Source organism: Chrysemys picta, chromosome 3 (genome assembly GCF_011386835.1).
Source record: "Chrysemys picta bellii isolate R12L10 chromosome 3, ASM1138683v2, whole genome shotgun sequence".
Lineage (NCBI taxonomy): Eukaryota > Metazoa > Chordata > Testudines > Emydidae > Chrysemys > Chrysemys picta.
Genome location: NC_088793.1, coordinates 37,917,830 through 37,935,930, shown reverse-complemented (window position 1 = coordinate 37,935,930; position 18,101 = coordinate 37,917,830). Strand labels below are relative to the sequence as shown.

Below are 18,101 nucleotides of genomic sequence, written 5' to 3'. Positions count from 1 at the left end.
GCAGCAAATATCTAACGAGTTAGGGAAATTTGATGAATGGTCATGTATCACAAGATGTATTTCAGTCTTCTTCATGAGCCATGTAGGCTGCCTGCCCTGCAAGGACGAGCCAGGTGTCTCCCCACTCTGCAGGAGAGAGAAGCAACCATGGGCATATACCTTCAGAAATTGTTGGCATTTCTCTTCCCCTGCCCAGACTGAGGCCAAGTGCTCTCTGTGAGTCCACTGTAAGGAGGCCACTCAGGCTGAGCCAGGGCTGGGAAGGAGGTTGACTGGGGTGAAACTGTAACTTACAAATTCTATTCTTTTGACAATTTGTCCATAGCTCTATAGCAGTTGGTCTATCCTATTAGATTGTAAACTCTTCAGCACAGGGACTATTCTATTCTACATCCCTACACTGCCTTGCATAATACCCCCTCCCCCCAGCTAGAGCACTCAAGCATAAAGAATATAAATAAATAAAACTAACAAGAGATACAGAACACTAGTTATTAAATAAAAGAGGCCACACTGTACCCAGTGCCTTTACGTAACTGACATATCTTCCTACTGTTCATCTATCCTGCCAAGTATGGCACAACTCAAGTCACTCTGCACAATCAGTCCCCTTCTACCGAGCTACTAGCCCCTCTTGCTTCCAAGTTGTTAGGTACCTTAGCAAGTGGCTATTGTGTTACATGTGAAAGCAGGCAAGGGTCAGAGTTAAGGCTAACTGTAGCATAGGCACATTTTTGGGCTGAGGAAGAACCCCTGATCAGCAGCTATGTGGGATGGGGGCTGCAAGAGAGTCTGATTCCCTTGCCTAGTATCATCTTCCCCCAGCTCCTGCTGCTCTGCAAGGAGCGGTCCTCTTCCACTGCCCACCACCTTGCCCCCTGAAAAGCCCTGTCACACACACCCCAAGTAGACAATAGCCTCCTCCCTGCCCAGGGCTCCCCTCCAACACCCCCTTCCACCGGCAAGCAACAGCCCCCCTCCCTACAGGCTCCCCTCCAACACCGCCCCCTGGCGAGCAACAGCCCCCCTTTCCCCAGGGCTCCCCTCCAATACCACCCCCCCAGCCAGCAACAGACACCCCCCCTTCCCCGCAGGCTCCCCTCCAATATTGCCCCCCTGGCCAGCAACAGCCCCCCTCCCCGCAGGCTCCCTTCCAACACCCCCCGCCCCGCAGGCTCCCCTCCAACACCGCCCCCCGGCGAGCAACAGCCCCCCTTCCCCCAGGGCTCCCCTCCAATACCACCCCCCCAGCCAGCAACAGACCCCCCCCTTCCCCGCAGGCTCCCCTCCAATATTGCCCCCCTGGCCAGCAACAGCCCCCCTCCCCGCAGGCTCCCTTCCAACACCGCCCCCCCGGCCAGCAACAGCCCTCCCTCCCCACGTGCTCCCTTCCAACACAGCCCCCCGGCGGGTTCCTCTCCACCCCAAACCTCTCCCTCCTAGGGGCTCCTCTCCCCGCTCCTGCGCACCTGGAACTCCAGCCCATAGATCACTGGCGAGTCATCCTCCATGACGTCCCCACAGCTGCTCCCGCAGGGCCCGCCTTCAACAACCGCACGTCCCTTTCCCCCAGCCTGAGCCGGCTCCCCTGTTTCATACGTTACTCGCTAACCCAGGGGCCTTTCTGAGCCACTGCGGCATCCGTTGCTCTCCCCTTCCGGGTGATGTGACGGAAACGCAGGCGCCGTAGAGACCGTTCCCTGGTTGATGGCGCAGACGCAGTAGCTGCTGGATCCTTGGGGCGGCGGTGCAAGGCTGCTGCTGGTGCTAAGCAGGTGAGGGTCAGGGCTGTAGCGGGGATGGGGAGGCCGGGCCGGGCTGGGCTGGGCCTGGTGGAACGGAGGGGCGGGGGTCCTGGCCGGGCCCGGGGACCGCTGTAGTCAGCCTGGCGTGGGGCAGGCGGCGAGCGGGCCTGGGGTTCCCTAGCGTGGAGCTGGCCGGGCCGGAGGTGCGCCGGGGTCCCGGTTTGGAGTGAGACGGCAGCAGAGGTGTCTCCCCGATGGGCTGTCACTTGTGTTACTAGGGTCTGACTGCCACCCGCAGAGCCAAGTCTTCCCGCCCCCCCCCCCCCCCGGGGATCTGCCTGAAAGTGAACCCCAGTGAGAGGCCTTTGAGCCAGGCCTGAGGGGCTGGGACGCCCCCTTTCCCTTCTTCTGTTAGACAGTGGCCATGTTCTTCCGCCGCACCCATCACCGCTACCCGGGAGTAGTAACGAGACTCTGTGCGGACGCCCTGCTTCGTCCCCTTCAGCCTTGTGTGCGGTACCTGCCAGGGAATTTCAAACCCACTCTCTATATCCACGGTATTAAGTGAGAGGTAGTGGGTACTGACTGGCCAGACCAAAGGTTTAGTCTGGTGTCCATAAAGACTCAGAAACACGAAATTCCGTGACAAAACTGTGAGCATACATGTATTTATTTGCCAGTGCATTATAGACCAGTGGTTCTCAACCTTTTTGAGCTCAGGACCCATTTGTCAATGTTTATGGCCTGTTGTGACGCATTAAATAACCTGGAGGTGGTTTTGTTTGGAACCTCCCCCCAGGAATGGGGGGGTTGGATCCTGCCCAGCACTCACCTCACAGTAGTGGCTCCTGGGCTGTGGCAGGGCTTGGCTCTCTGCTCTGGGCTTTGCAATCTCCAAGTTGCAGCGCAGCTCAGGTTTGGCCCTGCCCCCCTTTGCTGGACCAAATTTGAGTGAGTGGAGTTGTGACCTGGCTCATGGGGTTGCAGTGCCACTCTAAGCTTTGGTCTATCCAGACGCCTGTCATCATGATGGCTGGGCAAAAGCTGAGTGGCGCTGGGACCCCAGAGGTTGGAGTGCCTGGACTACGGAGGTGAGCCCCGCCATCCCTGTGGGACGGGAGCTGCCACGTGACCCTTTGAAATATTCTGGCAACCCAATTTTGGGTCCCGACCCGCGAGTTGAGAAACCCAGTTATAGACGACAAAGGAAGGGAATGAGCTACTCACAGAGCAGGCTGAAAGTATTTTCAGTGAGTATAACTGGTAGAAACTTTTCATTGAGATTTTAGAATAACTTTGGCCCATTCTGCAATGAGACCTATTCCTGTCTGTGCCTGTGCAAAGCACTGTTGTTTTCAGTGGGATTCTGCATGGATTCAGTACCAGGCTAGCTGTAGTTTTATATATAGAAAAATAAGACTTCACGTCATCAAAATAAAAAAAAAATGTAATCATTACTTAGTCTGAGATTAGGAGCAAATAAGAAGCCTCCAAGATTAAGGAAATAAATTCATCTTAAATTCATCTCCCAGAAAAATTAGCTTCTTTCTCCAAACCTGCATAGGCTTTGAAATATGGGAAAATGTAGCCTTTTTTTTGTTTAAGTTTTTCACAATCAAAAGGTAAAATAGAGTGAATTTACTGAATTTTGCCATAAGCAGTGATGGAGAACCCCACTTGGGGGTATGCAAAAGTTTAGATGTTAAAAAGAGAGGTTTAAAAATGCCAGTTAGGTTTAAAAAAAAATTGCCAGAGAATTGTAGAAATCTTCACCTTTGATATCTTTGGGGGAAAAAACCATATTTGCTTATTACAAATTTTTAGTAAAATTTTCTATATCTTTAGCTTTCCTCTGCAGAATTGCATCTTTTATCAACAAGTATTTTAGGAGATTAACTTTTCTTTGTTTTCCACATCTACGTGTGTTTCTTAAATTTAATTAATCTTTTTCTTCAGTGTGTTCCATTTTTCACTCCCATTCAGATATTTCTCTAGATAGTAAACAAGATTTTTTTCCTCGTTGGAATAAAATCAAACTTCCAAGCTTTGAATTGATGAATAAATGTACATAGTGTTATTTAGAAAATAGTTGTGAGACTAAAAGACCTGGCAGTGTTTTCAACTGGTTAAACAGTGTCGTGTCTACACCATGGTAGATAACAGGAAATGTAACAGGGATTATGTGGTGGGAGAAAACCTGCTCCTTGTAACTTCAAACCCATTCAAAGTTACAGAGGCATCAGTTACTCTAAATTTTTCTATAGAAGGCTGTCTCTTATTTTGCTGCTTAAGTTTGGGAGCCACACTGAACAGAAGAGTAGAATACATCTTCTTGAGGCATTGGGGTGGAGTCGGAGAGAAGGAATGGTACTACAGGTTCCTAGAGAATTCCTAACCAAAAAAAAAAAAAAAACACCCTAGTCATACTGCTGGCTTTAATCAAGTTTATAATACATTTCTGGCATGCGTGCCTCTAAATATGGCTTGTGTCAATGTGCAACAAGGTTAAAATCCAGCTATAACCAGGTCAACCAAAAGTGTCATCCCCTGTCTAGGCTGACAAATGGTTGTCTTTCTGCAACCGGTATAGCACGTTCTCCACTTCCTTCCCAAAACACAGACAGGACCCCTTAGCTTGTGACTTTTAAATTGACTTGTCAGGTCCTTTTTTTCTCCCACCTCTCTTTCAGGTATGACATCCCAAAGTGCAATTGCACTCCATACAGTTGATGTTGTTCTGTATGTATGTATGTTCTCAAAGACATCTATTTCCTTGGAACAATGAGGAATTTTTGCCCAGAATGTACCAATATAAACATGGTATGATAGGCATGGATATACCAGTGCTAGTGTGATAGCAGAAAGGCTGTGATGTGGACACAAACTTAATGTATTACTACAATTGAAACCTCTTTGACAAGAATGATTGTTCTCTGCCTCAAATTTCCTATGTGTAAAGTGGGAGGTTAATATGTCCCTGCCTCACCAATGTGTTCATAAGTAAGACTGTGTGTCTGTCACGGAAGTCACAGATTCGGCTGGCTCCGGGGCTGCACGAGCAGATCAGGCAGCCTCTGGGCTGCACCGGCCGCTGCTGGGGCAGTTTGGGTGTGTGAGGGGGCTCAGGGCTGGGGCAGAGAGTTGGGGTGCAGGGTGGCGCTTACTTCGGGGGAGGGGGAGGAGGCGCGGTCTCCCTGGAAATGACAGGCATGTCCCTTCAGCTTTTTCAGGGGTTCTCACAACAAATTTTTTGGTGGTCTCAGCGTGCGGCCACCAATTCTTGCTCATGGCCGCTCTGACAGTTTTTCCTAAAATACTTAATTAACTTTAGGAAAAACAAATAAATATGCACAGATACATGTCCAAATCATTGTAATCTATCTATGTAGGGTTTTTTGGTTTTGTTTTTTTCAGACTCAATAATAAAAATAGTGTACATTTGTCTCTGTTCTTCATTGGACCTAAACAGAATAGAAACACAAATAAGGTGCTTTGAATGTTCTTGTCATTTTTCTTATTGTTTCTTTTGGTTGGTTAGTTGGTTTGGTTACTTTTTTTAAGACTTGCTAGCTACTAAGTGTTCTGTGAAAAGTGATATTAACAAACATGTAAATCTCACTTTTCACAACAGACTTACTCAGAAATTAAGCCCTGGATGGGGAGGTAGGTACAGAGGCAGCAGGGGCCAGGGGTGATGGGGCATTGGTGGAGGCGGTAGGGGGCAGAGATGATGGGGGGGATGGGCTTGGGGCCAGAGCCCATCACCATGCAGCCAGGGAATGGAGCCTAAAACCCCATGTCCAGGGGACAGAGCCTGAAGGCTCGTGGCTGGAGCCTCCCACCCAAGGACTGTAGCCCGATCCCACTGCCCCTGGGAAGGTGGGGGAACTCACTGGCTGCCTTTCCTTCAGCTTGTGTCTCTCCAGAGGGGGGCAGGGCCCAACCACTTCTGGTGGCCCCTGGGGAGGGGCTGCTGCTTTGCGCTCCCTCCTCCCCCAATCACCGACCAGGAAGCTGTGGCTGCAAGAAAAGCCCCTGGTGGCCGCATTTGAGAAACGCTGTTCTAGGCAGACGGGCCAGGCGGCTCTGCGTGCTGCCCCTGACCATAGGCACCGCACCCGCAGCTCCCATTGGCTGCAGTTCCAGGCCAATGGGAGCTGCAGAACGGGAGCTTGTGGTCGGGGAAGTGCACGGAGCCCCCCGGCCTTCCCTCCCCCTAGGAGCTGCAGGGACATGCAGAGCCAGGTAGGGAGCCTGCTAGCCCCGCCAACCCTCCCCTCCCCCCCCAGCACCAGCAGGGGTTCCGGGGGGCCAACCCCCAGCACCCATGATGCCCCCAGACCAACCCCTCAGAGCACCCTCAGCCCAAGTTTTATTTAGGAGTATAGTACAAGTCATGGACAGGTCACGGGCAATTAACAAATATTCGTGGCCCGTGACCTGTTCATGACTTGTACTAAAAATACCTGTGACTAAAACATAACCTTATTCATAAGCATTCAACTGAGTATCAGAAGTGCTATGAAGAGGTGCTTATTATTGATTCCTTCTAGAATATAGTGTCTAATCTCATCATATTAGCTACTGAGCCATCTCATAGGAGATATTAGGTAAGTTTCCATTCTCTGAAATTTTAGAGGCAGACTCCTAGGCTTGAACGAAAGATTTCAGAAATCTTAAGATGCATAATCCTCTCTTTCTGTGGTCCCAGCACTGTTTTTATTGAATCAGTAGCAAAATGCCCACTGTCTTCAGTGGGAGCAGGATCAGGTGCTTACTGGTTTTCTCCTTTCCTCTATACCCAAACATGTTTATTATTTATTATCATTAATATTTATATTCCAGTAATGCCTAAAGGCCTCAGCTCAAGCTATCATAGTAGGCACTGTACAATCATAGTTAAAGTCCCATCTTTAAAAAGCTTATAGTGTAAAAGGAAAGATAAATAAGTGACTGACACAAGCACAAAGCAGAGGGGTAACAAAAATAGTGGTTGCATGAACAATTTTTAGCCAATCAGTAGCAGTAATCACAATTTATCATCTGAATGCCACCTACCTAAATCATTATTGAATAAGTGACCAAGAAAAAGGAAAGTGTGAGCTATTAGTTTGTCAGGCAAGCAACCCCCCCTGAGTAGACCTTCCTGTTTCCGTTTGCCCTTTGGAAAGAATATTAATGTTTTTTAGTTTAGATAAAACATTCTGAAGCATGTAGATGAATGAGAGCGTGTATCAGAAGGGGTGGTGATGTTGAGAGAAGTTTTCTGAACAATCCAAAGGAAGTAAACCTCCAGGGCAATATGAAGTCTAATACCCATAGGATACGAAGATGTTTTTGGTTCAATAGGGAAGAGGGACTCTTGCCATGGGAGAGAGTAAGCCTACATTTTTGGCCTGCTTTAGATGTACTATTTGATTCTTGCAGTATCAAAACCAAGGAGGATCAGAATAAATAATTTTTAGCAGAAAGATATATTTTTGTAAAAAAAAAAAAAAAATACAGTCTGGTCCATTTTAGTGTTGATGTTTGTAGCTGCCTCTCAGCTAAGTAATTTGTAATATTATTTGTTTAACTGAAAGGAAATATTTACAGCATAATGTTAAGTGTCTTTTTGGGGAGGCTGGAGTGGTTGAATGGGAGTGTGTGCATGCACGCTCACACACCATTGCCTTCCTGAAATTATAGTGTTTTAGGACTCACAAGTTCATAGGGGCAAAAGGTAAATTTAAAACACTTTTGTGCCAAGTACGGAATAGCTGGCCAACAATGAAGGGTCAAAAATAAATATTTTAATAGTCAAATGACTGCATAAAAAGTCCTTCGTTGCCTTTTTAATAAATACTCTTGAGTTTCAGAATAATTATTTAAATTGCTCAATAAAATTAACTTCCGGAATATTTTTCCCTTTCTTTAGTCACAATGGAAAATAATCAATGTAATGATGAGGATGCCAAGAAGAGTGTTTCAAATGAGGAGGCATGTGGAAATGTAGTTCAGCAGAGGGCTCAGGAAGAACTTCTCTTTCATGAGGAAACCATTGATCTTGGTGGAGATGAATTTGAGTCTGAAGGGAATGAGACCATCTCAGAGGATTCCAATAACTTCATAGATAAACTTAATGAACACATGATGGAGAGTGTCATTATTTCTGATTCTCCAAACAATAGTGAAGATGACACCGGTGAACTTGGTTGCCTGCAGGAGATTGTGGAACAAATGGAAGTCAAGGACATTTGTACACCAGAAGGAGAAGTGAGTAAGGAAGAAGCCCTAGGTAATGACAGTGAAACTGAACATGAAGAAACACCTAAAGACATTTCTGATATTGGAACAGATGATCAGGCATCTTTAAAGGAAGAGTTGATTCAAGAAGCAGTGAAAGATGAACCGAAAGTGGGAAATGAAGCTCTAGGTGACTCAGCACCAAGTAATATTGATGAAAGTAAATCTGAGGAGCCAATATCCTCACCCCTTGCCAGCAAATCATCTCCTGAAGCTGAACCTATCCCTGTATGCACCATTTTTAGTCAAGCAAACAATGTTAATACTCAACCACAGTTGTTCATACATGATGGCTTTGAGCCTCAAATGGTGAAGTCTCCTAGTTTTAGTAGTGTAAATGAGGTTCCAGTGAAGTCTCCTGCACAGGTGGTTCAACCGAGTCCTAGCCTAAGTACATTTTTTGGTGACCCTGTTAACACTAATAATCTAGCTGTTGAGTTTTTTGATTCATTTACTACATCCACTTTTATTTCTGTCAGTAACCCTAATGCGGGTTCTTCAGTCACAGAACAAATGTCATCTGTTAGTACAGTTGGAGACAATTCCAGTGACTCTGCTGACCCTACTTACTCTGTAGGAAATGGGAGATCTGAAGCAGGTGGTCCCCCTGCATCTTTAGAAATATCACAATCTCCTAAACCATTTTCACAGATCCAAGCTGTTTTTGCTGGAAGTGATGACCCATTTGCCACAGCCTTGAATATGAGTGAATTAGATAGAAGAAATGATGCCTGGATTCCCAGTGAGGAAACTAGAAAGGTTTTAATTTCAGTAGCCACTCAACAATATAGTACTCTGTTTATAGACAAAGAGAATCTCACCATGCCTGGATTAAAGTTTGACAACATCCAGGTAAGAATCTATAGCTACATCCTACTTTTTGTTCGTATGTTAGGGCAATGAAATGGGATGACACATCTAGTGGTCTACTCTTTTAATTACCTTGTTTTACAGACTGTGCTCATCTTATGTGTACTATTGCAATCCTTATTATAGCATTCAAGATGACTGACTGAGCAGTCATTCATGAAAGGACTCAAAAAACTGACTCACGTGTAATGATCAGAAAGCTTTGTTACTTATTTGTAGAGACTGATGTAATCAATTTATATAGAATCTAGGCTTCCGTTTAAAAAGTCATTTCTAGCTTTTGCAAAGATAATATTCCAAACATCAACTGGATATAGATTAAAGCAGTGTGGTGTCCTATGAAGTTTGCAGATGGGTAACTCCAGTGCTTCTGCTTGTAGAATTCAGTGCTACAGCAGAGTGACGGAAGTCTTGTCATTTTTCATAGCTAATGTTCCGAATGCTACTGGTAGCGCTGACACTGACAAGAATCAGGTCATTTGCATTCTGACACTGCTTAGGAAAGCTAGGAGAAGCAACAGAGGCAGGCATTGAAGCCATTTACTGGTGAGGAGGACCCAAAATGGAGGTTGGTGGAGGGATAGAGTAGTGGAGACCCATTCCCTTCTCAGCAGCCAGGCAACACTGCATAGGAGAGAAGAAATACAAAATTCCGTTCTTCTAGATTTTAGCAAGACTAGAATTTCAAGTTTATGTGATAGCTGTTGTCCAGAGGCTGATGTGAAAGGATTCAGAGACTGCTTCACAGTAGAGATTCTCGTATCCTCCCTTGTCCTGCCAGCTGAGGCTGGCTGGGTGATTAAGCTGCTCAACAGAGTTTTGCCTCTGGACTTCACAGGTGATGTTCCTCATCCTCCTCTTTCATCTCTACACCTCTGGCTAGTAGGTTTTGTCTTCCAGACGGTAGAGGTCAGGTAATATTGTTTTTTTGTTTAAGCCTTGTTTAGTAGTACCGTAGTATAAAATTCATAATCATTCAGTAGTGAAATAAAAGGTTTCAAAATACCTGTCAACAAGTATGTCTGTCACAATATAAACAACAGAAAATAGTTCCTCCAGAGGAATAGCATTAAAGAAACACCTATGACAACCTATTTCCTGTTACTCTGTTATGCTTTTGCTGGGCACCTCAGTCTGGGTGTCATATGTGCCAACTGGACACATCTTGGAGAGGGAAAACGCTGCCTCTCCGGTCTCAGACACCTGCACCACCTGCCTCCCAGAGCCCAGTCGTGAGGTGCCCCCCCAGCCCAGATACTCACTGTGACACTGCACCCCATATTCTTCACAGTGATATTATTATGATATGATTATGGCATAATTCTGATGTATTTTAACCCGTTGCACTCGCATCCCCAAAGCCCAGCTGCAGAGCACCCTCCCCCAGCCCAGACACCCGCACTCCCTCCCCCCAGAGCCCAGGCATTGGACACCACCCTCCCCCCCCCCCCCACCCTGTTCAGACACCTGCACCCTCTACCCCCAGAGCCCAAGGATCCAAAGAAAGAAACAGCCTGATGCTGGGACCGGACTTGTACAATGTTTCCTGCTTGCCACCTCTTCCCTTCAGGATGTGGTGGGAACCGCAGTAACCTGGAACCCTCCGCTCCCCCTCTTCTCCTGGCAAGTGTCCTCTATTTGTGAACTGGGCTCCACTGGGTCCAGTGGTCCCTGGAGGTGGCCAGCAGCTCTGCAGCATCAATTCTGTGGGGAAAAATGAAATTCTACATGGAACATTAATTCTGTGCAAATTCTGCATTGCATAGTGGTGCAGAATTCCCCTGGGAGTATATATTAGAGTAGTGCCTAGAGACCCAAGTTGAGATTGAGGGCCCTTTATGCATGACACAGTACAATCACACACTGAGAGAAAGTCCCTACCTCAAAGAACTGAGAGTCAGAATGGACAAGTCAGACAAAGGATGGGAAAGAGAGGCACAGAGAGGTGAAGTGACTTACCCAAGTCAGAGCCAGGAATAGAACTCAGGTCTGGACTGACTTCCAAGCCATTGCTCTCCCATTAGATCACACTGCCTACCCCAAACAGTATAATGCTATCTGCGCTTTCATTCAGTGTCTCTCTAATTTGTAAACTGTTGCTTTCTGGGTTTTTTTGCTACCCTTAGTTATTTTTGGTCACTCCTGATTTGATATCTTCTTTATGCTCCCTGCCATTGTCTTCTGTTTTGTGCCAGTTTTTCTCTCACCTCATTTCTTCTTCCCCCTGCTTTCTCTACTCGCTCATTTATTGACCTCTATTATACCAGCTGCCACTGTTTCCTCTTTCATGCTCATTTAATGTATTTCTCCCAAATCAGCATCCTTTCTAGCACATTTAGATTCTCCTCACCACTATTGTGATTTAAATTGTCTACTTTTCAGACTGTAGATGGAGGCAGCAAGTAATATTGATTTATTTATTTTTTAAGTTAAGTTTGCTGACCAGCGATGGTGATAAGTTTTATTCTCACTGGCAGAAAAAAGCTAAGTGCACTGAAAAATAAAATCTTTGTAATTGTGTTTAAATTCAGAGCTCAGTTGAGTTTAAGTTGTGATTGTGCTTAAATTTACAATTTTTAAAAAATCTAACTCCTTTTAAATTTTACCCACTGTCAGTAAAGAGGTTAGAGGATCATAAGCGCTAAATGATTCTGGTCCTATCTGAGCGTAAGGGTATTGAATTGCTGAAATTTTATGCAGGGAACATGTTTGTATGGCTCTTACCCAGCATGACATCCAGCATTCTGCTCCTGTTGTGGAGCCACATATGCTGCTATAGTCTCTTCCTCCTGGGTGAGAATAGAGAGAATATTGTTCTGTGTGGCTAGTGTAAAAGTGGGGCGGGGGAGATACTACAAAACATCCTCAGTCAGTAAGCTGTTAGTTTCTATATACTGTTGTGCTCCTGAAATGCCCAGCAAAACTTACTGTAGCTCTCCTTTGGACTATTTTGTAAGGATGGAATATGTGGAGAGGTTAGTGCGAAGGTTGGCCTAATGCGGAGGTTGGCCTAGTGCAGAGGTTGGCAAACTACGGCCCACGGGCCACATCAGCCCCCGGGACCATCCTGCCCGGCCCCTGAGCTCCCGGCCAGGGAGGCTCACCCCCAACTCCTCCCCTACTATTCCCCCTCCCCGCAGCCTCAGCTGACTGCGCCACCAGGCAGCTCAGCACCGGCGCACCCCCCGCAGGGCAGGGGAGAGCAGGGAGGGAGGCTCACCCGTAGCTTCAGGGAAGTAGGCGGGAGGTGTGGGCAGCAGGAGCGCTGCAAACACGGGCCGGAGGACTCAGTAGGAGCACCAGGCAGCCACGCAGCCAGCCGAAGAGAAGCGGCACTTTAAAGCCGCTTCTCTGAGGCTGCGCGGCTGCCCCTGCTTCTCCTGAGTCCTCCGCCCATGTTTGCAAGGCCACATTCCTGAAAGGGCAGGGGGTCCGGGGGGGGGGGGGAGTTCAATAGGGGGTGGGGTCCCGGGGGGCGGTTGGGGCGGGGGGTCCCAGGAGGGGGGTGGTCAGGGAAACAAGGAGCGGGGGGGGAGGTTTGATGACCTGGGGAGTTTGAGGGGGGCAGTCAGGGGGCGGGAAGTGGGAGGAGGCCGATAGGGGGCGGGGGCCAGGCTGTTTGGGGAGGCACAGCCAGTGGTGAGCTGGAGCCAGTTCGCACTGGTTCGCAAGAACCAGTTCCTAAAAGGGTGGGTGGGTGGGCAGGCAAACTCCGGTCCACGGGCCACCTCCATCCTGTCTGGCCCGCCTGAGCTCCCAACTGGGGAGACCAAGGCTCCCCAGCCCCTCCCCCACTTCCCCCCCCGCCCTCGCTGGGGGAAGCAGCGGGCTCCAGTGGCTATTTAAAGGGCGGGGCCACAGCTGCCTCTGCTGCCCCATCCTTTAAATAGCCGCGGGAGCCCCGCCACTAACCCAGGGCTCTGGAGGCTGTTAGCAGCGGGGCAGCAGAGGCAGCTGGAGCCCCAGCCCTTTAAATAGCCCCTGGAGCCCCCCGCTACCCCAGGGCTCCGGGGGCTATTTAAGGGGTCCGGGGCTCCCCTGCTTCTACTGCCCCGGTCCTTTAAATAGCCTTCGGAGCCCTAGGTTAGCAGCGGGGCTCCCGCGGCTATTTAAAGGACAGGGCAGCAGAGGCACCTGGAGCCCTGGCCCTTTAAATAGCCCCGGAGCCCCCCACTACCCCCATTTGTTTGAACACTGATAAATGCATAGTTGGGAACCAGTCTGGCTCACCTATGTGTTAATATTGTTTAAATAGGTATCAAATTTTATAAAAGTGTGTTTAGACTTTATGAAATGCTTGTAAGTTACTAGGTGCATTAGTATCCCTTATATCTGTATCCCATGTTATAAGATAATATTTAAATGTTTGCTCTGTAACTGTAAACCACCAGTCAGGAGAGAAGCATTACCAAGTGTGAAATACTAGTTTGCCACAGAAAGAGTTATCTTCTGCCCAACAAAAGAAGGCCCATAAACACCAGACAAACCATTGTGGAACATCAGAGGACACAATATTTTCTTGATTGCTTCCTTCCACAGCCATGAAGAGGTGATGTGCTTGTGGACTTGTCCCATCAGCTTGGCCTGTGGGGGGAAGGAATAAAGATCCCTAACAAGGAGAAACTGTATCTTTATGCCGCTTGGACTCTGAGGGCCACGGATTACTAAGCATAAGAAAAAGATCCCCAGTGCTTGGCCTGGGTTAGCCCTCCAGGACATATAGAGCTTGCTTATTATAGAAGCTTCTACCACCGTTTGGCACCTAAGACTGTAACTCATTTGTGTATGTTTATCTTCTTTAACCTTGTTGATAACTCTTTTTTTTTTCTTAGTTAATAAATCTTTAGTTAACTCTTGTAGCCTATAAGAAACTGTCTTTGATGTAAGATTAAAGTGTGATTGATCTGTTCCTTTGGGACTGGGAATAACCTGAATATTATTGTGATTTTTAGTGTAAGGGACCATCTATCACAAAGGCAAGTTTGCCTAGGTGGCAAGATAGACCAGATTACTCAAGGGGACAGTCTGTGACTCAGTGGTTAGGCTGTTGGAATGCCTGAGGAATTTACACTTGATATTTGGTTGGTGAAATTTAAGTAGAACAGTCACAACCAGTTTGGGGTTTGTGCCCTGCTTCATAACAGTCTGCCCTGAGTTTGATACTCACGCTCTTGAACCACTGCAGAGAGCTTGACACCTGGGTATCAAAAACCGGTCATACTACATGATTATAATGGCCCCTTCTGGCTTTATAATCTATTAATATATCAAATCTCAGGTTTGCATTATAGCTACCATCACTTTGGTTTTAAAGTGCCTCCGTACAAGGATCCGCAGCACATTTAAAATTTGACAGAATAAAATAAGCTGAATTTAATATCAAAATAAGTAACAAATACTTTTCTGATTGTACTACTGGACTGTAGGGGATAAAGGAGGTCAGTGATAGTGATGGGGCATTGGAAAAAGTGCTGCATAAATGTGGGTATCTGCTGCATAATTTAGGTTAACATACCACATAGAACATGTGGCCTTGACTATGGTCTAGATTCTCTTCTGCACCAGAGCTCCATTCGGTGCAAAGGTTAGAAGAGCTCAGGGAGCTAGTTACAGCTCCCCGATTCTGGGGCCAGCCCCAGATCTGACATATCGTGGTGCTCTAAGTTGTACCATTAACATTTGCTCCACAACATTTCCTTCCTACCCTTTACCAGACATTGGAGTGGGGTCACAGGTGCCAGGACTCAACTGCAGCATACTTGTGGCAACAGGGAGATCTTCTCCAACGGAGGAATTTTCTGCTGGGTAAGATTGACTCCCGTGCTTCCCACACAGCACAATGAGGCTGTGAGCAGCAGAGTACCTGATCCTATGAAGAGTAATATAAGAAAAATGCAAATCCCAGTGTTAGTATAGATAAACTAAGAATGAAGGCATGCTGTTAAACCCACACCCATAGTTAGGCTATATCCAAAAGTATGTTATAAAACTGCCTCACTGTAGCCAAATTAATTTAATAGCACACATTAAGCTAGCCTCTACTCAGCTAATTTGCATGTAAAATCACAGCATAGGCCAGCTTCAGTATAGCTAAATATAGATCTAGTGATGGGCGGATCTCAATGCACAAAGTTTGGATGCCTATCTCAACCTAATTTTTGAACATTTTATTTGGTGGAAAAGTCTCAAATATGTAAAGATTTGCATTCATTTTACAAAAAGAATTCATCCTTGAAAACAAGCACTTTCACTGAAAATATCTTTCCATTAGAAGCATTTTACTTGTCTTTTCTTTCAAAGTTCTGTGTAACTAGAAGAATGTTAAAATGGTTTTTTTTTGTTATAGTCTGTGTTTCCTCTTCTCCTTGCGACAGGGAGATGCGGTAAAAGACTTAATGCTCCGTTTCCTGGGTGAGCAAGCAGCAATGAAGAGACAAGTTTTAAATGCCAATTCTGTAGAACAGTCTTTTGTAGGCTTGAAACAGCTAATTGTAAGTAAGACTACTTTTAATGTTCATCTTTTAATTTTTATTAAATTCTGTACTTCCCTGTAAATACTTCAGTGCTAATGAATGTGTAATATAGTACATATAAAAAAAAAGTGTGCATGTATCTCTTCATGATTTGCTATAAAACTAGAACCAAAGTACTGTAGCCTTTGATTAGCATTTGTGCTTTTAAAGGACATAGTTTGATAATCAATATTGTTAACATGGGCAAGCTAAAATTAAGATTGTTTCAAATACATAGCATAGCACACTTAACCAGGTATATTTTAAAAGTTTACTTTACTCCTAGGGGAATTCTGCACCTAGAAATTCTGTGCACAATATTTTAAAATTTTGCAAAATTCTGCATATTTGATGTGAGTTTCAGGAAACGCATTTCCAGTAGATGTAGAGAAGTATTAATGCCATTTTACTGGCACTATTAAGACCTCATTTGGAATACTGTGTACAGTTCTGGTCACCCATGGTCAGGAAAGATGTATTTAAAATGGAACAGGTGCAGAGAAGAGCTATTAGGATGATCAGGGAACAGAGGGCCTATCTTATGAGAGGAGACTGGAAAATCTTGGCTTGTTTAGTCTAACAAAAAGAAGGCTGAGAGAGGATATGATTGTTCTCTATAAATACAATGGAGGGTAAATATCAGAGAGGATGAAGAGCTACACCTCTACCCCGATATAACGCTGTCCTCGGGAGCCAAAAATTCTTACCGCGTTATAGGTGAAACCGCAGTATATCGAACTTGCTTTGATCCGCCGGAGTGCGCAGCCCCGCCCCCCCAGAGCACTGCTTTACTGCATTATAGCCGAATTTGTGTTATATCAGGGTAGAGGTGTATTTAAACTAAAGAACAGTGTTGGCACAGGAGCAAATGAATATAAACTAGCCATGAACAAATACAGGCTGGAAATTAGAAGAAGGTTTCTAGCCATCAGAAGGGGTTAGCAGCCTCCCAATAGGCATTGTGGTGTCAAACAACTTAGTTTTAAGAGAGAGCTGGACAAATTTATGAGTCTGATTGTATGACAGGGTTACATGTGATGGCAGGGCTCAGCAGCCCTGGGGCTCACTTCCAGTTTATATCTTAACATTCCTAAAAACTCATATTTCAGGGTTCCAGACAGACACCTGCAGGGGTCAGGAAGGGATTTTTTTTGCCCCAGTGTATTCTAGGTGGGGGTATTTTGATCTCCATCCTCTGAAGGAGGATGTCCACTGCTTGAAATGGAACATTGGGTGGGGCGCACCAGGGCTCTGTTGTGGCACCAAGCTTTCTCTCTCTCTCAGTGGTTTGGCTGGCTGGTTCTTGAGCACATGCTTATGGGTCTAACTGATTCCCATGTGTCTTGGGTACAGTGGCAGCTCTTACAGAGGCTGGTGAGTTCCAATGAGGGAACTGGAAGTTGGGTGATAGGCCAGGACTACCTAAGATAGCCCTGTGGGATGACCCCAGTGCCTTTTTGCCAACCTTTAAGCAGGTGGCTGTTAGTGCCAGATGGGACAAGGGTGCATGGGCACTGCAGCTAGCCCCTTACCTGACCAATGAGGTTCAGGTGGCTTATGGGGCCCTAAGCAAACACCAAGCTAAAGACTGTGTGATGGGTTGTCCCCCTTTAAGGTGCCACCTGATGTACTGGGATACCACTGAGCCCACCTGTTCTGCCAACCTGGGCCCCCTTACACTGTCTTGCTGAGCCAGGCTCTTAAGCCACCTCTAGCACACACTGGCAGGGCCACACCCAGCTGCAGAGAGACACAGACACTGAGATCAGCTCTGGGAAGACACAGCTTAAGGGGCTTGCCCCAGCATTCAGGTACCCACCTCCCTTGGAGTGCAGACCCAAAGGTATATAGTCTTGCGCTGTATAGAAAAATCTGCAGAGCACAAGCTCATAAGAATTTGCCCTCTCCCTCAATGTGAAGAGACATATGTACGGCTTCTTTGCCCCTCCCCCCGATGTGGATTGCACAAACTGGGTTATGTTATAAACAACAAATAAGTTTATTAGCTACAAAAGACAGATTTTAAGTGATTATAAGGGATAGGAAACAGAACAAAGCAGATTACTAAGCAAATAAAATGAAATATGCAAACAGCTTAATTCATTAAAGAAACAAGTTACAAAATGAAATTTCTCATCCTAAATGTTGAATTAGGCGGGATGCATAGTTTCTATAGCTTAGAGTTCCAGTTTTCTCTTCTTACAAACTGGGCCCCTGTCTCAGTCTGGACTCACCCTTGCCTTTCCCCTTAGGTACTTTCAGCAGTCTTTCTTCTTAGGTTGGCAATGGAGGAGAGTCTAGATTAACCCCCTCCCCAGCCTTAAAAAGGATTTACCTAAGGCAGGAAACCTTTATTTGATCCCCATCCCCCTACAGAGGAAAAGTACCAGCAGTGTCCAAGGTGGTATTTTGTATCAGGTGACAGGACCACCTGACCTGGTAGTGTCACAGCTATGTCCCAGGATGCCTCTCAGGAAGGAGAGAGACTAGTATCTTCACAGTCTTATTGTTTCTTCCTAATGGCCCATCAAGGCTGTGATAGCCAGTTGTCTGGTAGGTATCTCCTAAATACACACACAGTTTTAATTGTTACATAGTCCATGTTCCTAACTTTAGATACAGAAATATACATGCATACAAATTGGATAATCACATTTAGTAGATCATAACCTTTCCAATGATATTTTAC

General features: G+C 46.2%; 2 protein-coding genes across 7 annotated transcripts in view; one reads left to right on the top strand and one right to left on the bottom strand.

Moving 5' to 3' along the window:
- EIPR1 (EARP complex and GARP complex interacting protein 1) overlaps positions 1-1,610 on the bottom strand; it is a 168,808-nt gene extending 167,198 nt beyond the window's left edge. For 2 of the 3 annotated variants that reach the window (XM_065587745.1, XM_065587746.1), the window contains exon 1: positions 1,470-1,604. In XM_065587745.1, coding sequence (XP_065443817.1) covers positions 1,470-1,511 — 42 coding nt within the window. In that variant the 5' untranslated portion in view covers positions 1,512-1,604. Of the gene's footprint in view, positions 1-1,469 lie in introns of all 3 variants that reach the window. The other variant, XM_065587747.1, reaches the window with a different exon arrangement.
- A 25-nt stretch (positions 1,611-1,635) lies between these two features.
- The window catches only part of TRAPPC12 (trafficking protein particle complex subunit 12), a 97,704-nt gene continuing 81,238 nt past the window's right edge, over positions 1,636-18,101 (top strand). For 2 of the 4 annotated variants that reach the window (XR_006174108.2, XM_005289650.4), the window contains exons 1-3: positions 1,636-1,775; positions 7,663-8,882; positions 15,275-15,391. Coding sequence is in view for 3 of the 4 variants with exons in the window: in XM_005289650.4 (XP_005289707.1) it covers positions 7,668-8,882; positions 15,275-15,391 (1,332 nt within the window). In the remaining variant the exon portion in view is untranslated. Of the gene's footprint in view, positions 1,776-2,377; positions 2,399-7,662; positions 8,883-15,274; positions 15,392-18,101 lie in introns of those variants that run through there. The other 2 variants (XM_042848746.2, XM_042848747.1) reach the window with 2 other exon arrangements.